Source organism: Salvia splendens, chromosome 21 (assembly GCF_004379255.2).
Source record: "Salvia splendens isolate huo1 chromosome 21, SspV2, whole genome shotgun sequence".
Lineage (NCBI taxonomy): Eukaryota > Viridiplantae > Streptophyta > Magnoliopsida > Lamiales > Lamiaceae > Salvia > Salvia splendens.
This window is the reverse complement of record NC_056052.1, coordinates 3450624-3471928: the sequence shown is the minus strand read 5'-3', so window position 1 is coordinate 3471928 and position 21305 is coordinate 3450624. Positions and strand designations below refer to the sequence as shown.

The 21305-nt window shown below is 37.1% G+C and overlaps 1 protein-coding gene and 3 pseudogenes across 1 annotated transcript; all 4 read left to right on the top strand.

The window, feature by feature from the left end:
- The first annotated feature begins 1272 nt into the window (after positions 1 to 1272).
- LOC121783281 lies at positions 1273 to 2311 on the top strand (annotated as a pseudogene).
- Positions 2312 to 2712: 401 nt separating this feature from the next.
- Positions 2713 to 4352, top strand: LOC121783280 (annotated as a pseudogene).
- Positions 4353 to 6290: 1938 nt separating this feature from the next.
- LOC121785328 lies at positions 6291 to 9951 on the top strand (annotated as a pseudogene).
- A 4114-nt stretch (positions 9952 to 14065) lies between these two features.
- On the top strand, positions 14066 to 15934 carry LOC121785425 (cytochrome P450 71A6-like). The gene is made up of 2 exons (XM_042183843.1): positions 14066 to 14989; positions 15223 to 15934. The coding sequence occupies exons 1-2, from the start codon at positions 14096 to 14098 to the stop codon at positions 15832 to 15834; spliced, it is 1506 nt and encodes a 501-aa protein (XP_042039777.1). The 5' UTR covers positions 14066 to 14095; the 3' UTR covers positions 15835 to 15934.
- The last annotated feature ends 5371 nt before the right edge of the window (positions 15935 to 21305 follow it).

The window sequence follows — 21305 nt, the reverse complement described above, 5'->3', positions numbered from 1 at the left end:
TGTCGTTCCACAAATGTGACATCATTTGTGGGACAGAGGGAGTACTATATTTGTTTTATTATTAAACCTCATTTCAGGAATCGCGTTAACATAAAATATTGCAGGTATTTGAACGGCCACCAACCAAGCCAGAGCTTTATTAATTTGTTGAATCGCGTGAACATATAAAATAATGACATGATTAGTTGTAATTACGGGGACTCACGTGGATTATAGTAAAATTTAATCAAAACAAATAAGATCAAAACTTATGCACGCAACCCGCAATAAAGATTTGCTTTCAATAATTTTCACAATATTTTTGAATATTCTTTCTTTTAATCATATGGACGCGCCCGTCACGGTCCTCACGTTCCCACCAAATATGGACCAAACGTTTTCATACCCTTTCTTTTTCTTAAATAAGAAGATAGTTTCAAATTTCATTTGAACACTAAATGGATTGCCAAAGGTAACATAAAGTTTCTTCGTCGATTCCTTTTTCATTGGTAACAAATAAAAATTTTTAAAGGCTGCAACACGGTGAACTTAAACCTGAGACATTTTGCCTTAGGTATTATAACCATTCTATCACTAGACCATTCTATCACTAGACCTTCCGCAGTTAATTTATGCTTAGCTTGCATTATTATTTGAGCCCACAAACAAATACATACAATTAGCTAGACTGGGCGAGACAAAATTTTCAGTTAACAACACATTCCTCATATATAAAACAATTCTATAGATTAGAGTTACAAACCAAGACACTCCACTAATTCTAACATCCTAAATTCCATAACAAAGAAACAGAAAAAAGATACTTCATATATATAGAAAAAAGATACTTCACATATATAGAGAGTTATGCAGCTGAAATTGAGCTTCCTTAACATTGTAGCAGTACATAAGAGGTGAAGTCTGTAGACGTAGAATCCATAAAAAATTGGGGTGTATAGTGTCACTATTTGAAACTGTCCCTCAACGACTTTAAAGATTATCTAGTGGGTCTTTTGTTACATGAGAACTCATTCCGAAAGACTAGTTTGTGAGGAATAATAGCACATTTAGTCTACACACCCCACACCGATTGCTCTTATAACTGACGTGGGGCATTGAGTCTGTAACACATTCCTGTATCACTAATGTTGGGATGAAAGCCATGTTTAATTGCTTGCCATTTCACCTACTGTCAAATCTACGACTTAAGCTCCATTCATCCATATAATAAATGTGTATATTTTTAACCACATACATGAAGATATTTTGAGCGGAACTCTCTATTTAATTTGAATGTCATTCCATCTCTCTCTACAAATTACTACTCATCTACAATGCAAATGCTCTCTCTCACATTTCTTGATTGTGCTCCTCTCCACTCCTCTCCTCCTCTTCTTCCTCCACAAATGGCGCCGCCGCCACTCTCCATCCTCCGGGAAAAGGCCACCGCCATCTCCTCCAAAGCTCCCGGGGTTGGGGAACCTCCACCAGGTGGGCCCACTCCCCCACAGATCCCTCCAGTCACTCTCCCGCCTCCACGGCCCCCTCATGCTGCTCCACTTCGGCAAGGTCCCCATCCTCATCGCCTCCTCGGCTGAGGCCGCGCGTGAGATCATGAGAAACCAGGACCTGATCTTCGCAAGCCGGCCCAAAATGAGCATCCCCGCTGGCGGCGGATCCGCAGCGTATGCGTGCTTCATCTGCTGAGCAGCAAAAGGGTCCAATCCTACCGCCGAGTGATAGAGGAAGAGACGTCCCTCATGGTGGAGAAGATCAGGTGTTCATCGACGGGTGTGATCAACTTGAGGGACGTGGATGACGAATGATGTGATCAGCATGGTGGCGCTGGGGAAGAAGTCCGGCGGCGGAGAGAGGAACTTCCATCGAATTATAGCGGAGTTCGAGGAGCTGTTGGGGGTTGTAGCTTTGTGGGAGTACATTCCATGGCTGAGTTGGATGAGATGGTGTGGATGGAAGAATTGAGAGAGTGGCTAAAGCATTAGATCAGTTTTTGGAGAGTGTGATTGAAGAGCATAGGGTAAGAGATAGGAGAGAGCGTGATAGTGGTGACTTGGATTTTGTTGACATATTGCTTGATTTTCAGAGGGAGAATGGGAGTGGCTCTTCTGTTGACGACGATGCCACTATCAAAGCTATCATCCTGCTGGTATCACCCTTTTTCTGTATCTTTCATATTACTATAGATATATACTCATTTCTTTCTTATAAAAAATGTACATTCTTTCATTTTATTTTATCTATAAAAATAGTCTACTTCGAATTTTTAGTCAAACTTTTTCTTTCGAATTAGATGGACCACAACTTCGACTAATAATTCTTCAATCATTTTCTTTTATATTTTACTAATTGTACAATAAATCCATGTCATCATAAAATTATAAAGTTTGGTTAATTTGTGATTAATTTTGTTACTTTAAAAATAGTTAATTACTACTATTTCATAATATTCACACTATATTCCATATTTTTCAGGTTTAAATCTATGGTTTTAATAAGTGATGTATAAATTTATAAAAACATCCCTCAAAATCTAAATAAATGGAAAAATTAAGAAAAATGATAAAATTATAATATGATTAATTATTTTTAAAAGTTGTGGAATTGATAAGATATTAATTAAATTTTGCAATTTTTCAAGCCGTTTTTGATTGATTTAACCGTGAAATAACATGTTGCATATGCAATTCGGAAATAGTAGAATTAAATTGGTGGAACATTGAATCATCCAAAAAATCGTGATGTATTACGTGAATGGGGCAATGGGCCCACGGTTGAATTATTTGAACTTGTAACATTCAATTTATTGTTTTGGTATATTCAACAAAAACCTTTAATTTGTTTGATTCTTGAATTAATTTAAATTATATCTTCTCTTTTTTACTCTTTTCTTACTTTTTCCATGCAATTTTCTCTTATTTGTAAACCCTCATCAAAGTTGCAAGCAAATTATCTTTTGTGATATCATAATTTGAGTTTTTGACATCAATTTGTTGTTATACTTTAAAATTTTGATGTTTTTTTTGTATAATAGATATATACTAGAGTATTCATGCATGATCAATGGTCAGATTTCGATTAGTTGATATTTAGGCGATTCAGGGGTGGCACGGTACGGTATACCGCACCGAAAATGTCATACCGCATACCGTATCGCAAATTGCGGTATGAGAAAATGTCATACCTATACCTTACCGAATTTTTCGGTATACCGCATTGCGGTATTCCAAAAATTCGGTATGTCAATATTTGAAAACCTTTACCTTACCAACATTGCGGTATACCGCGGTATACCGCAAATCATACTTGTTTGATTTATAAATAATAAATATATTAAATATTATAATTTTATAAATAATAAATATATTAAATATATATAATTATTAACGGTATATACCGCAATTTTGCGGTATATACCTTAATTGCGGTATAATGCGGTATGATGCGGTATACCGCGGTATATGCAAAATTCATACCTTTGTCGTACCTTAATCTAACAGTAAGGTATCATACCTTATCGAAAAATGCGGCATACCGAAAATGCGGTATTTTCGGTACGGTAAGTGCGGTATTTCGGTATTTCGGTATATTTTGCCAGCCCTAAATGAATCAATTATTTTGAATGTTTCATAAATAATGGAGTATGAATGTGTAATGAATCTTTACAAAGGGATATGTATGCTGGTGGAACCGATACTACATCCACAACTCTTGAATGGGCGATGACATAGCTTATAACAAATCCAACAACCATGAAAACACTCCAAAATGAAGTGAGAGAAGTAGTGGGAAGCAAGGTCGAAATAGATGAGAGAGACTTAGAGAAAATGCTTTATTTAAAATCAGTGACAAAGGAGAGTTTGAGGCTTCTCCCACCGATCCCATTACTAGTTCCTCGTGAATTAACTCAAGACACAAAAGTACTAGGCTACGACATCATATCCGGCACACCGTCTTGATCAATGCTTGAGCAATTGCTAGGGATTTATTGTTATGGGAAAAACCTGAACAATTTTATCCAGAGAGGTTCCTTGAGACGAACATAGACTACAGAGGTTTGCATTTCGAGCTGACCCCATTTGGGGCAGGTAGGAGGGGTTGTCCAGGTGTTACATTCGCTACGACAATCTATGAGCTTGCTTTAGCAAAGTTAGTGAATAACTTCGATTTCGAATTGCCTAATGGAGTAAAGATGGAGGAGTTGGATGTAAGTGAATCTAGTGGACTCACAATGCATAAAACGTTTCCTTTACTTGTAGTAGTTTCTCCCCATACTTAAGTCCTATTTCTCATGGGATCATGTTCACATGAAAAAAAAATTATGACTTTGATTGTAACAAACATCTCCTTTTTAACATTACTTGTCGTCTTCTTTTCCTTTTTTTAGAACTATAGAAAAAGTTTATTTCAAGAATTAATTGATTGTACATATAGAAAGTATATATACTCAAAACTTTGGTTTTTAACCGATTCAATTTTTTACGAAAAGATATAGGACTGTAAATTTTAATATGTTGTATTTTGACAGTAGTATTAAACTTTGGCGACTGTATGCGCCAGGCCCATCAATATTGAATGGATTAAAAAATAAGCGCGATTGTGAGCGTCTAAATGGGTCAATCCAAAAATTTTACTGGGTTTACAAAACAAGGCTCATCTAGATAAAAAAAATGGGCCAGTCCAATGTCGATAAATTTGGTCATGAACGAATTTGATCCCAATGACCTAAAATAATTTTGTTATATTTAACTAAAAATGAAATGACAGTTTAGGTGGGGCATCATAAAAGAATACAAATTATTTATAGTGGAAAGAACTATTTAAATTTTTTAATAGCTAGAATATTAAATTTAAAACACTTGTCAGTGTAAGCTAGAAGTTTGGAATTTGAGATGTGATCTTAAAACATTAGCTTGAGACTTGAGTAATGGTTCACCAACATGCCCTATACGGTACAATTTTCGATGTTTCGTTTAGTATTCTTCGATTTTGATTTCTTCTGATGTAATTTTTATTTGGTAATTGGTTATTATGATTGATTAATACCTATAGTCCTATACCAATATTCGACTCCGTATATAAGTACTTTTAATTAGTAGTTGGTGGGTATCTGCCTGCCCTATCTTATTAGATATGCTTACTTTGTTGAATCCAAATGTAGTATTATTCCCTCGTCCCAAGGAAGATGACCCATTCCTTAAGCGTCACGAGATGTTTTGCAACTTTACTTTTTATGTTAAGTGGAGAAAATAAAATAAGAAAGAGAATAAAGTAGAGATAAAATGTATTTTAATTTTTAGTAATAGATCATCTTGATTGGAACAAACCAAAAAAAAGTGGGTCATCTTCAATGGGACATGGGAGTACTATTAATTAGTAGTATGGTGGAACCCTAAAAATTCTTCATTTACTACTTTCTTCGTCTTTTTATACGCGTCTCACTTTAATTCGATAAGAATTGTAAGAAATATAAAGGAAAATAAGTTGAAAAGCTAGTGATATATCCGTCTTAATTTTATAATATAATGTGATGGGAAATGAGCTAATGGAATGTGAGGTATAATGCTAAAGTAGTAAAAACTGAAGTGGGACAATTAATATAGGACGAACCAAAATAAAAAACCTAGGAAACATAATGAGGGACAAAAGGGTTATTAATTATACAAATTATCAAATTTTTTAGATTTGAAGTGATTATTTTGTGCAAAAATTTCCGCCATCACAAAAAAAAAACATATGCAAATTATTTTCTCAAATTTTAAATTCAAAATTTAAAAATATATACTATAATTTCTATAAAATACTACTCCCTCCGTCCCCGAATAAGAGTCGCTAATTTCCTTTTTGGGCCATCCCCCATTAAGAGTCACTCTTTATTTTTACCATAAATGGTAGTAGGTCACACATTCCACTAACTCACTCCACTCACATTTTATTATAAAACCAATATAAAAAAAGTGGGTCCCACATTCCACTAACTTTTTCAACCAACTTTTCTTTACATTTCTTAAAACTCGTGCCCAGTCAAACAACGACTCCTATTAGGGGACGGAGGGAGTAATTTTTATCATCCGCCAGCTTTACTTTTGCGAATTGCAATAATAAATAGAGAGCGACAATTTTTTTTTTATAAATAGGCTAAAAAAGAAAATTATGGGACACTCAACTATGAATTAGCTGGATTATACATGAACAAGAATTATAAGTACATAATTATGGGACACTCAATCTCATCCTCACAATCAGTCTAATTAACTCAATTCCTAAGACTCCTATATTCGCAATCAGTCTAACTCAATCTCATCCTCACAATCAGTGCAAAAATGGTTTCCCTCTCACATTTACTCTCCACTTCCATCTTCCTCCACAAATGGCTCCGCAGCCATTCTCCGGGGTCTAAGAAACGCCTGCCTCCGTCTCCACCGAATTAAAGCTCCCGCTAATCGGAAACCAGCCCCCCACAGATCCCTCCAGTCACTCTCCCGCCGCTACGGCCCCCTCATGCTGCTCCACTTCGGCAAGGTCCCCGTCGTCATCGCCTCCTCGGGGCGTGAGATCATGAAAACCCAGGACCTAATCTTCTCAAACAGACCCACCCCAGTTGAGCATCCCGGGAAGGCTGTTCTACAACAACCGGAATGTGGCGTTCGCTCCGTATGGAGAGTACTGGCGGCAGATTCGCAGGATATGCGTGCTTCATCTTCTGAGCAACAAAAGGGTTCAGTCCTATCGCGGCCTGAGGGAGGAAGAGACTTCCCTCATGGTTGACAAGATCAGGAAATTGGGTGCTTCTTCAAAGCCCGTGAACTTGAGAGACCTCATGACGAATGATGTGATTTGTAGGGTGGCGTTGGGAAGAAGTATGGCGTGGGGAGTGATTTCAAGGAGATGGTGGCGCTGGTCGGGGGTTGTACCTTTGTGGGAGTACATTCCATGGCTGAGTTGGACTAGAAGGTTTGATGGTGTGGATGAGAGGATTGTGAGAGTGGTTAAGAAGATTAATAAATTTTTTGAGGTTGTGATTCAAGAACATAGGGTTAGGGAGAGGAGAGAGGGAGATGGTGGTGTGTTGGATTTTGTGGACATATTGCTGGATTTTCAGAGAGAGAATGCAAGTCGCTCACCTATTGAAGATGACACTATCAAAGCTATAATCATAGTATGACTTAGATCTCTCTTTCACAATGTATATGTTTACTTATAATATATATATATATATATATATAGAGTAGTGATCTAGGGCAAGAGCCCCTTAAGCATATAACTAGAGAACAAATCATAGCCACAAGATCAAGAAAATCAAGGGCTAGTATTAGTACATGTGATTTTCTAATTTAAGGAGAAATTAATTCCATCAATCATAAATTTACTCCATAATAACAAGGCGGGGGTATTATGGTAATTTTGTAATAGCTTGATACCAAAATTAGGTTAGGTCGCCCGGCAGAAGCTTCGAATCCCCTTCCTCTGCATCTTCCGCAACGGCACCGGCGTCTCCAACGGCCGCCCCGTCTACACCGTGGTCTCTGGCACATCGCCGCCGAGGTCTAATGCGAATCTAATGCGAAGGAGCTTGACCCGGCGGAGTTGAGAAAGATGCTCATCCGGAGCAAGAACAATGCTAAATGAACCCATGGAGACGGCGCGGTCTCGTTCGGCCCGGCCTGGCCCGATATGAACACGAAGAATGCATTAGCGAGTAGAATTTTGATTTAATTTTAGCAGAAATTGCCTGCTCATGTTGTTCGTCGTTCCTACTATTATTATTACTGTGTTCAAATGGATCTGTATTTTCGTTGCAATGTTATTATTATTAAAATATAGTACTAGTATTAAAATTCAATATTTTGATCAATTTTACTTTTCATGTTATAGAAGTTTCCGTATTAAAGGGAGTTACTTTGCCTTTGGTTTTCAATTGTTTTTTCGTGTGAAACGTTTAGGTTTAAATGAGTTACTTTGCCTTCGGTATGGAGTTGATTATGATGTTCAATTTTATTGAAAGAGTGATATGTTTTGTAAACAAGAGTGAAGTAAAATCATGTTAAGAGCGATGTGTTTTGTAAACAAGAGTCAAGTAAAATCATGCTATGAGTGATGTGTTTTGTACACAAGAGTGAAGTAAAATCATGCTAAGAGTGATGTGTTTTGTAAACAAGAGTGAAGTAAAATCATGGTAAGAGTGATGTGTTTTGTAAACAAGAGTGAAGTAAAATCATGGTAAGAGTGATGTGTTTTGTAAACAAGAGTGAAGTAAAATCATGCTAAGAGTGATGTGTTTTGTTAACAAGAGTGAAGTAAAATCATGCTAAGAGTGATGTGTTTTGTAAACAAGAGTGAAGTAAAATCATGCTAAGAGTGATGTGTTTTGTTAACAAGAGTGAAGTAAAATCATGCTAAGAGTGAAGTGTTTTGTAAACAAGAGTGAAGTAAAATCATGCCAAGAGTGATGTGTTTTGTAAACAAGAGTGAAGTAAAATCATGCTAAGAGTGAAATTTAGGGAAATTATTTGTACAATCTGAAGCAACGAGGAATTGTGTCGAAGCAGTTGTGCAAAATCATTTGCAACAAAATCGAAACCTAGCAAGAGAAGAGTCCGAAGAAAAAACATTGATGCTCCAGGGAAATCCTAAGCCCTCAATGAACGAGAAAGATGAAATATCCAGTAAGGGTAAATGTGAAGAATGAGAAGACCGGTAGGAAGAATCAATCTATTGGAAACATGAATCTATATAATCTATGGATTGTTAAAACAAATTGTTGAATGATGAGAGAGAAAGTTAAGAAGAAGTGTTTAATTTGGGGGAGAAGAGAAGTCAAGTTGTAAGAACATGTGAGTCAAAAGTTGAAGTAAAAGTTTGTTCATCACCTCATTCGCCCGCGTAACTGATTTAAATCTAATAATGTAATTTCCAAAAATACCCTTGACCTATTTTGTATTATTAAAATAAATAATATTTGTTCCATTAAGATGTGTGGCTGAGATTTGTTCTCTAGTTATACACTTAAGATTAGTTATATCTTGATCACTAACTCATCCCTATATATATATATATATATATATATATATATATATATATATATATACACTTGATGTATGATAGGATATGTTTGGTGCTGGAACTAGTACAACACTTAAAGCTCTTGAGTGGGCAATGACAGAGCTGATAAGAAACCCGACGACCATGAAAACATTGCAAGATGAAGTGAGAGAAGTAGCCAGAAGTAAGGACGAAATGGGCGAGCGAGACTTGGAGAAAATGCCTTATCTGAAAGCAGTGCTGAAAGAGAGTCTAAGGCTGCATACACCGGTCCCATTGCTAGTCCCTCGTGAATCAACTCAAGGCACAAATGTACTCCCTCCGTCCCATGCTACTCGCACTTTTCATTTTAGGCCGTAAATTTGGGATTGATTTTTTTGTGTAATTAAAAAAGAATTTTAGGTGTAATGAGACATCACTTAATAAAAGAGCTCTTAACTTAAACTAACATATTAATTAAATGCATTAATTCTAACTTAAATTATAAATAGTGTAAGGACTTTGTGACGAGCCGAAAAGCAAACGTGCGAGTAGCACGGGACGGAGGGAGTATTAGGTTACAACATCGCATCTGGTACACGTGTGGTCATCAATGCTTGGGAGATTTCTAGGGACCCGTCACTGTGGGAAAATCCGGAAGAATTTCGTCCGGATAGGTTTCTTGAGACGAGCATAGACTTTAGAGGTCTGCATTTTGAGTTTACTCCGTTTGGGACAGGTCGGAGGGGCTGCCCCGGTGTTACGTTTGCGGTAGCAGTGGATGAGCTAGCGTTAGCAAAGTTGGTGCACAAATTCGATTTTGGATTACCTAATGGAGTAAACACGGAGGAGTTAGATATGAATGAATCTCATGGAATGGCAACCCATAAAAAGTGTCCGTCGCTTGTTATAGATACTCCACATGATTGTTAGGCCCTTTTAGTGTTTAAAAAATAAGACAGGAGTTCGACTACGAACCAACATGTTGTTCGATCCAATTTGAACATAAAATCCATCTAATAAATGAGCCATCAGTAAGATTAATGTACTTATGCAGTAGTTTTGAATTAATGTGTTGCGCTACTCTCCACATCTCTCTTCCTCCACAAATGGCGCCGCAGTCCTTCTCCAACAAAGCTCCCGCTAATCGAAACCTCCACCAGCTGGGCTCAAGCCCCCATAGATCTCTCCAGTCACTCTCCTGCCGCCACGGCTCCCTCATGCTGCTCCACTTCGGCAAGGTTCCTGTTCTCATCGCCTCACCGGCTGAGGCAGCTCGTGAGATCATGAAAAAGCAGGACCTGATCTTCTCAAACCGGCCCCAACTCAGTATCCCCGGCCGGCTGTTCTACAACAACCGGGACATGGCGTTTGCGCCGTATGGAGAGTACTGGCGGTAGATCCGCAGCATATGCGTGCTTCATCTGCTTAGTAACAAAAGGGTTCAATCTTATCGCGGCGTGAGGGAGGAAGAGAAGATCAGAAAATTGGGTGCTTCTTCAAAGCCCGTGAACTTGAGCGATGTCATGACGTCAATGACGAGTGATGTGATTTGTAGGGTGGCGTTGGGGAAGAAGTGCGGTTTGGGGAGTGATTTCAAGGAGATGTTAGTTGTTAAGATCAAAGTCCCCTTTAAATCTCTAACATCTAACACCCAAGAGATCGTTAGGACCAATGACCTCACGTGAAAACTCAACTCTCCCGAGTTCTATTGAATTAAAGTTTGAATTATCCCTTTTCCAAGTCAATTATTTCGTCTCCCGAGTACTCTAATCAACTCTAACATGTATTCAAGAGGTAGCTAATCCATTGAATATAGAAGGCATAAGGATAAATCAAATAACTACAAGAGCTAACAAGGAAATCTATTGAATATCTTCTCCAAAAATTTCACAAAAGATGTTCTACTCATAGACAAGCAAAAATAACAATAAAAGTATGGGACACAAAAGAAATTGATAAGACCCAAGGTTAAATCTTCAATCACTAGTCTTCTCTGCAGAGCACCGCTCCGATGGAAGATGGAGGAATATATGTGTGGAATATGGAATGGAAGAAGGTGTAGAGAGGGAGAATGATTGGAGGCTCTGAGATTATTGCTATGAAATAGGTTATGGTGAAGGGTTGCGTTAGTGTGCTAACTAATTTATAGTAATAACTAATAACTTTCAATTCTGTGTATTAAAATTATCAACACAAAGGCATAATTATATCAATACAACATATAAATTTAAATATCAATACAAAGACATAATTTATCAACACAAGAAAGATTGATAAATTTATGTCTTTGTGTTAATATTTTTAACATACAAAATTGATATTTAGTTATTAGTTATTACTGTAAAAAGTTAGTATTTGATCACACACCTGGGGTATTTATATATTAGAAAAAGGTTTAGAATGGTTAAAAGTATTGATCGCTCGTATTTGTTGCACTTTATTTTGGATCATTTTGAGCTTAAATTGGATTTAATATACACCTTTTGTATGTTTTGGTGTAGAAAACTGAAGAAATATAAGTGAAGGCATGGGAGAGCAATGATAGCTAAATGTGGAAAAAAAAACCATAAAAAGGAAGATTAAAGGACTAATCTGCAATTGCCAAAGAAAGGAAGGAGTGAAGACTAATTTTATGGGAGTCTTGTGACCTAGCTCAAGAAGGAGCCGCCACTTAAAAAGAAGAGAGGAGGGCAGATTGAGGAGGGGGGTGAAGACGCTGCACATCAGAGTTTTACACACCAACACAATGGAGAGAATTTTCTTAGACAATGGTTGAAGATTCATTTGATGCTGCTACTGTTTGCGAAGGATGTTGCTGCAATTCAGACACTATGGGATAGAAGACACTCATTTTATTACTTTATTTTACTTCCTTGTTCGACTACTTTCACCTGTTATTCTCTAAATTTCAGCTCTTATGATTTAGTTTTCTTTGTTTCCTGCAACTTTCACACTCTTCTTCCAGATTACATAATGGTGTTTAGATAATTCGTAGCTACTGTTCCCATTAGTTCTCTAGTCAGTTTCTTTTCGAATTTCAGTAGTCCCGTTTGATTTCCTTTTTTTGTCTTTCCAGTAAATGAGTTTATTTTGAGTTCTTGCTTCCAATTGCAGGTTGTTTACTAGCCTTTCATTTGGTAGAAGGTGTCATTTAATTTCATGAATGAGTTAGTTTGTTTTCAAACTCAAGTCCAGTGATTCTAGACTTGGGTGATCGAGATTTTGTGCCGCATGTTATAATGGAGTTTACATTAGTTTAGTGCTTATAATTTCTAGTTAATGTGCACTTTTGAGTTTGGATAGCATTTTAGTAGCTTATTTCAAGCTTTAGAATTAACTTTTCACTATCTTATAAATTTGGTCAGTTCTTAGTACGTAGGAGATATTAATCAAGCTTATGGGAGTCAAATGCTTTCTATTACTTCTCATCTATTTTTCCTTATGCAAAAAATCTGATTCAAGCTCAAAATCTTTGCAAGTTTCACACACATGTTTCCAAACTGTTTTCAAGCACCTCTCAGATTCATGCTGCAGGTAGTTTAGGTTAAGTTTAAGCTCTTAAACTCGGTTTTCATGTTAAAAAATTCCAGTTTCCCACTTTAGTGTTTAGGTCCATGTTCAAGAGCTTAAGGCGTGGTGGCTAACACCAACCCCGTGTCATAGAAACGATCCTGAGTAGGTCCCTAGTCTCTGTGGTTCGACCCCGCTCTTGCCGCTTATACTTTGTAATATTAGTTGCAAAAGTGGGAAACTATAAATCTTGTTGAAAGGAGGATCACGTGCACACGACACACGTGCAAAAACCCTTCTCCTCAAGTATCATCAAATTAATTGAAAATATAATATTTTCGAATCCTTCAAAGGAGAGATTTGGGCAATAATTTCTTCATTAATTGAATTTCCGCCTAATTTTCACCAACTTTGACTACACTGCGCAAGATTTGTAGAATAGTCATAACTTTTTCCACAGAACTCCGATCTAGTTGTGCAAGGTATCCACACGAAGCTCTTTCAAAGAAAAAGAGAATGGTATGAATTAATCAGTGATTGGACTTCAACAGAGCTGGGAAAATCGGCTATCACTTCAACAGAGCTGGGAAAATCGGCTTGAACTGAGCCTGCTGCACCTTGGCCTTTTTGCACATTTTTCTCTTTTAATATCTTTTATCAACAAACACGTCAAAAATACCAAATGTACAACAAATGCAATTTAAGAACATAATTTTTCATGATTAACATTTAAAACGAGTCAAATCTTGCCCTTAAAAACATGCAAAATATGTGTTTAGCATTTGCAATTGTAAATATTATTCATCTGAGGCTCGGATACTATATGACTTATAGCTCTTTTATATAAATAATTCATGAATACGTAGAATATATATTTGGCCTTTGGGGTCTCAATTATTTAAGGGACCTGAGCTGCAGATGATACGATGATACTCGTATCGGTTCCGGCAGCGTGAAGTCGCCGGAGAAGGGTTAGGTTCGTTCGCGGAGTCTCCCCATCGAGCAGCTTAGATTTCTCGTCCAATTAGGGTTTGGCGAGATAATTTGCAGTGAAAGTAAATAATTAAAAGTAAAAGACGAATCAAAAAAATAAATTGTATTTCTTCAATGAATGATTCAAAAGATAACAAAGACTCATATTTATAATACTCCCTAATAACCTAACTTAGTGATCAAGAAATATGAAAGATATGTTAAATCACTAATATATAAAATAATAAAGATATAAGAATATCTTGTAGATATACTCGTATCAGCAGACCTCGTCATCGACCACTTGTGCGGACGGCAAATTAATGGATCAAATTAATTTGAAATTATTAATTTCATAGTATGGAAAATGAAACATCAATTATTGATAACACTGAATGTCGTCCATATATTACAGGGATAATCCGATTTCGAAAATATCAAGATATTTTCAGTGGACTTTCTAATCACATTATTAATTTCAGTTGACTTTCTAATCACATTATTAATTTCAGTTGACTTTCTAATCGAAGGCATCTACAAAACACCCTTTGCCATTTGCTTCTTCTTACACATTAGTCTCTCCAAACCTAAAATGGTTTCTCTCTCACATTTCTTGGCTGTGCTACTCTCCGCATCCGTCTTCTTCTTTTTCCTCCAAAAATGGCTCCGCAGCAACTCTCCGAAGCCCCGGGGAAGGCTTCCACCTTCTCCACCAAGGCTCCCGCTAATCGGAAACCTCCATCAGCTGGGCTCAGCCCCCCACAGATCCCTCCAATCACTCTCCCGCCGCTACGGCCCCCTCATGCTGCTCCACTTCGGCAAGGTCCCCGTTCTCATCGCCTCCTCGGCTGAGGCGGCACGTGAGATCATGAAAAACCAGGACCTGATCTTCTCAAACCGGCCCCAACTCAGCATCGCGAGTCGGCTGTTCTACAACAACCGGGATGTGGCGTTCGCACCGTATGGAGAACACTGGCGGCAGAGCCGCAGCATATGCGTGCTTCATCTTCTGAGCAGCAAAAGGGTTCAGTCCTATCGCTGCGTAAGGGAGGAAGAGACTTCCCTCATGGTCGACAAGATCAGAAGGTTGGGTGCTTCTTCTAAACCCGTGAACTTGAGCGACGTCATGGCGTCGCTGACGAACGACGTGATCAGCAGAGTGGCGCTGGGGAGGAAGTATGGTTTAGGGAGTGAATTCAGGAAGACGTTTGCTGAGTTTGGGGTGCTGTTGGGGGTTGTACCTTTGTGGGAATACATTCCATGTTTGAGTTGGACTAGAAGGTTTGATGGTTTGGATAAGAGAGTAGAAAGAGTGGCTAAGGAGATCGATAAGTTTCTGGAATCTGTGCTTCAAGAACATCGTGTTAGAGAGAGGAGAGAGGATGATGGTGGTGAGCTGGATTTTGTGGACATATTGCTTGATTTTCAGAGAGAGAATGCAAGTCTCACCCCTATTGAAGATGACACTATCAAAGCTATCGTTTTGGTATGAATACTTTTCTTTACCATATGTATGTTTTTGTTTTCCTATAGAAATACTCGTGTGTTTTCTTATAGAAATACTTTGATTTGTTGTACAGTGGCAAACGCAGAAAAATACACTCCTAATTAGGAGTTTCACCGATTTATATTTTTCTTACAGACAAATATTCTTATATAGTGTCATAAGGTATCTTCTTATTATGGCTGCCCCTATTTGATTGAATATTTCTCTTGCAGAATATGTTTGGTGCGGGAACTGATACTACATTTACAGCTCTTGAGTGGGCAATGGCAGAGCTCATACGAAATCCAGAAACCATGAAAACTTTGCAAAATGAAGTGAGAGAAGTAGCTGGAAGTAAGGATGAAATTTATGAGCAAGACTTGGAGAAGATGCCTTATCTAAAAGCAGTGATGAAGGAGAGTCTAAGGTTGCATTCGCCGATCCCATTGTTGGTCCCTCATGAATTAACTCAAGACACAAGAGTATTGGGCTATGACGTCGCATCCGGTACGCGTGTGATGATTAATGTTTGGGCAATTTCTAGGGATCCTTCATTGTGGAAATATCCTGAGGAATTTCGCCCAGAGAGATTCCTTGGAATGAGCATAGACTTTAGAGGTCTGCATTTTGAGTTGACTCCGTTTGGGGCAGGCAGGAGGGGTTGCCCGGGTATTACATTCGCGGTGGCGGTGGATGAGCTTGCCTTAGCCAAGTTGGTACACAAGTTCGATTTTAGATTGCCTAATAGACCAAAAATGAAGGAGTTAGATGTGAGTGAATCTAGTGGAATCACAATCCATAAAAAGTTTCCTTTGATTGTTGTAGCCGCTCCACTTGATTGTTAGGTCCTTCCATTTTAATGTGATTATAATCTTTTATGTATATATAGGTGGTGTTCGGTTCATGAGATTAAATAAGACGGAGATACAATATTAGATAGAGTGAGATGGGCTTTATCCAAGACTATATTAGTATAGGGTTTTATATAGTTGTTTGGTTGTTAAGATTATATCTAAGACAATATTAGTAGTAAAATGTTAGTAAACAATAACTTTATCATTTTAAATCTATTTTATTTAAATGATTAACTATTAAATAAAATAATTATTATTTAATCAAACAAAATCATTTACTCCTATAACTTACAGTATATGGTTATTGTGAAGCAATAGATTTTAAACCTCATTAATTTAGAACAATAATACCCATTTTTAGTTGAAGCATTACACTATTCCGTTTCCCTATTTAAAAATAAATATACTGTCATAATATGTAATTGCAAGTTGCAATGTTGTAACTTTATACAAAATTAATGACCACGTCGTAATTTTATACAAATGCAAATTGTATGCTCATATATATCTCGAGAGAGAGAAAGTAGAACAAAGACGAGGAGAAGAGATTAAAAGAATCGGAGGGGTCGGAGCCAGATGGGTAGTCGCGAGATACGATCCAAAAACCTATTGTCGAGACGGGCCTTGATGCGGGCCGTAATTAGTCACAGGCCGACAAAACAATCAATTGCGTCAACCGAACATGGGATTAAAGAGGAAGAAGGGCTGTTGTCAGGGACAGTCCAGGCAACCGAACGGAGCCATATAAGATTATATAGTACCCGTGTTTAAAAAATAAGACTGGATTTCGACCGCGAATCAATATGTCGTCCGATCCAATTTGAACATAAAATCCGTCTAATAATCGAGCAGTCAGTAAGATTAATGCATTCATGTAGTTTTGAATTAATTGTTGTTTGTGTTCAATATTACTGTAATTTTGTGATATACATTTGCAATTGTAAATATATTAATGCGATTTTATACAAGGCTTGGTGATACGGTCATATTATAAGGATGCTCATCGTCCAATAAGGAAGGGTAAATATAAGAGATATATCATCTGTATACCTTCTCAAAAAGTGAAATATACCATTCCAAAAAGAAACATACTCTAAAGGGGAAATGTATATAAAAAGGTAAATAATTTTTAAACATAAAATAATAGTACAAAATGCATTAAAAAAATTTAAATGGTGATACCTTCTCAAATACGTTCTCCCTTGAAGAATGGTTTTTCATGAAAAGAGGCAAATATGGTAGTTATAAAATTTTACCTCTCAATTCATGGAGAGCTAAAGATACCTTTTTAAAATGAGAAAAATTTATAATACTTTCTCAAATACCTCTATACTTGGAGAATGATTTTTCATTAAAAAAAATAAATATGGTAGTTATATAATTTTACCTCTCCATTTACATATCCCCTTGGAGATGCTCTGTTGATTTACCAAATCTTCTATTTAGGTTATTACTCTTTAGTATTATAAATAAGACCTATTGTTATTCTCTTCAATCAATCAATGAAATCATAATTATTTATCTTTTATTTTCTTTAGTTTACCGCATAAACGCTTATCTCTTCAATCTATGGATTTACCATATCTTCTATTTAGGTTTTATTATAAATAAGACCTATTATTATCCTCGCGACTTTCTTTTATTTCTCGACTTGATAAGGAGTTAAACCCTTATCAACGGGTGCTTTCATCCAGTTCTCATCCTCCAAATTATTGTCATCATGTCACGATTTGATGACGTTCTCTTGTCGCAGGTTGAATGTATTTCCACAACAATCACCAAATTGGAATCACGATGGGATGCAGCCGATCGCCAGGCTGCTGAAATCCAAACGCCTATGTCATCCTATCAGCCGAACAGTTCCCCACTGCAACATCACCACTGGGATCGACACCAGCTGCAGCCAACGTTGTTATATCAGCAGCGCCAACCACCAGTAGTGAACAAGGGATTTCATCCGCCGCACGCTCAACCTCCTGATCCTCCTGATCCACTAGTATCGCATCAGATGTATCACAACCAGCAGTTGTATTACATCCAGAATCTCGCAACCTCAACCTCCGGGCAGTCGCTACTTGTCCCGACGTCGCCTCTTGGAAGTCAATCGCTGAATCAGCCTGTAATCCACCCTCCAGGACCTCCGCAATGGGGGACTTCGATGTTTTCACTCCCTGGTGCTCCTCGGCCGCTGCACAATCTGCCTGAAGAGCACATTCAGTGCGAATTTTTAGCTTAACAGATTATAACAGCTTGGCCACTCCACACCACACTTAGACAACCCACTGTTACGGACGTCCTCCGTAACGTGACCGGATTGCAATCTTGTCTCAAGTTGATGTGATCAAACCTTCGACGTGCTCGTAGAAAAGCTCACGATTTGCTGTTTCACGGACGTTCTCGGGTGGGCAGCAAATAGGGGATAAAAATTATACTTGATCCTCAAGTCAAATTTAGGGAAAATATTTCATTCATTAATTGATTAAAATGACAACAATCTCTCATATTTATAATTAGGGGTGGGTCGGTACGGTATACCGTACCGACCGTGCCATACCGCACCGGAAAGTACGGTATGACAAAATTCAATACCGATACCGTACCGAATTTTCGGTATACCGAAATTCCGGTATACCGAAAATTCGGTATGATATTTTTTGATACCGTTACCATACCGTTATTAAGGTATACCGTACCGTGTTTCGGTATACCGTTAAAAAACGGTATACCGAAACACGGTACGGTATACCGTAATAACGGTATGGTAACGGTAACGGTATACCGAAAAATAATTGGTTTCTTGATTTGTTCATTTAATAATTAGTTTCTCGATTGTTCATTATTTTTTGCTATCGGTAATTCGTCCATCACTCTATTCAATTTTATATTTTGGTTAGCATGTTATCAAGTATCATATTATATTTGTTGTTGCCGATGATGTTGATCTTTAAGTCTCTTTTAATATATATTATGGATTATTTTGATTACATATATTCAGAATTTTATCCCATAATCGTGGTTAATGATAAAATGAAGGTACTTATTGATTATTTTTGGCTATTTAGACCAATAGTAGTAATAATTGGTCTTATAAATAAAATCTCCAAATAGATTTACAAGTGTAATGAAATAAAGATTCAATTTTTTCCCCCTAGACTTTAATTTCAATCTATCATTATAAACATGCATACAAATTCTCAAAAATATTAACAAGGCACGGTCTTCCTTTGATTTGAATAAATTTTTAAAATACTAGCAAATAATATTTTTTTAATGTGAAAATACTAAAATTCAACATATATCAAAATTTGGCTCATTTGTTGGTTATGATGAGTATATTTTAAAGTTAAGGGTTTAGGATTTAGGTTTCAAGGTTTGTGTTTTTAGTGTATAGGGTCGCTATATTGCAATGAAATGAATCTCGACTAGAAAGTGTCTCACCAGTGCAATATTAAATTATTGCAACGTAAACTTGCTCCTACAGTTATAACTCAACGGTTAATTCATATTTTCACAGATTTAAAATGCTTTTTAATTTTAAGTCTGATATTTAAATGTCAACACAAATATGTGTTGAAATTTTAATGTGATCGTATTGATATTTTTAAGAAAAGGTAGCATTTAAACACACTTTTATGTCTATGTGGGGTTAATGTGATTGAAAAAGTATAATCCAAAGTAAGAGGATGTCGAATATTCTTTTGTTTATCATTTCACAACTTTTATTTCGCAAAATGAAATAAATATGAAGAAATTAAAATGACCCGTGCATCGCACGGGCGTGACACTAGTTAGTAATTTAAATTGGACATTTATTTCTCTTTAAGAATTAAGAATGACTGATCAGTATCCTATTTATTCATCCTTCAATTTAAGTAGTATATAAAATAAGATAACATACAATGAATTAAACACTAATTAAACGATTTGATTCATTTTCAGCTGCACATATTTTTAATTGACATTTTATGAAGTGGGACGAAGAATAAAACAAAATTTTTAATTACTTTGTATATTTGGAATATGACATTACACAAAGAATCATATACTAAATGGTGTGAGTTAATACAAATTCTTTCAAATGTGCTCTGTTGAAACATATTCCCGATATCGTATTTCCAATCTTCTTTCGGTGTTATGTGCTATTGTGTTTATTATATTTAATAGGATGAGTTGATAAAAAAATAATTCAGGTTAATTTTGAATTTGTTTGAATAAATTATCATTTGAATGTTTAATTTTATTGTATTAATTGATGTATTAAATTTTTTTAATATATATATATATATAATAATAATAATCTATCGGTATACCGGTATACCACGGTATACCGGTATACCGTGGATTCGGTATATACCGAAGTTTCGGTATACCGTGGTATACCAGTATACCGTGGATTCGGTATACCGCGGTATAGAAAAATTGATACCGTTACCGTACCGAAACACTGCGGTACGGTATCATACCGTACCGGAAACTGCGGTATACCGAAAAATCGGTATTTTTGGTATTTTTCCGGTACGGTAAGTCCGGTATTACGGTATTTCGGTATAATTTCCCACCCCTATTTATAATACTCTAATACTACTACCCTAACTTATTGAACAAGAAACAAATATCTAAACAAATATGGAAATATACGGTAAATCAAAATATAACTAAATAATTTGTATATTCTAAAATATGGGATCGTATCAACTACCTCACGGTTGAAATCCACCTTTTCCTTAAGGTGGGAACCACGAAGCAACAAAGAGAGTTGAAAGGAGAAGCTTCGGCGAGGCATCTCCTCCTGGATCAAACACACATCGAATAGCTGAACGTCTCTGTTACGGACTCAATTCCCACATCGGTTGTGAGAACAACTAATGTGGGGTATATAGACTAAATGAGCTCTCTCTCCTATCAGGCTAGTCTTTTTGGGATGAGTTCTCCCGTTTGGTCTGTATCAATTGGTGCTTTCATTGAGAGCCCAAACGGCTCAGAGTGGTGGTCGGACAACGAACTCGCCGTGACCAACGAGTACGTTTGGGGCCGCTCGGAGTGGTGACCGGGCAAAGAATCCACCGTGACCAACGTGGTCGTGACCAACGAGAACTCGGAGTGGTGGCCCACGGAGGGGTGGCCTGGCAAAGAACCAGCCTTGACCAACGTGGCCGTGACCAACGAGGACGTTGGCCCTTAAAGGAGGGTCGAATGTTACGGACTCAATTCCCACATCGGTTGTGAGAACAACTGATGTGGGGTATATAGACTACATGAGATCTCTCTCCTAACATGCTAGTCTTTTGGGATGAGTTCTCCTGTTTGGTCTGTATTAGTCTCCCTTCTTTACCTCCATAAAAAATCAACAAAGGCAGACTAAAGTGGTCGTCCAAATTCAACGCTAAAATGGAAAGCTATGCCACACATTCATGTATGCTCAAACACGACGTGTTATTTCACGGAGGAATCAACCTTGCATC

Coding starts and splice junctions, on each gene's coding strand:
- LOC121785425 (XM_042183843.1), top strand. CDS start 14,096: ATGGTTTCTCTCTCACATTTCTTGGCTGTGCTACTCTCCGCATCCGTC. Junction 14,990..15,222: donor CTATCAAAGCTATCGTTTTG/GTATGAATACTT, acceptor TTTCTCTTGCAG/AATATGTTTGGTGCGGGAAC.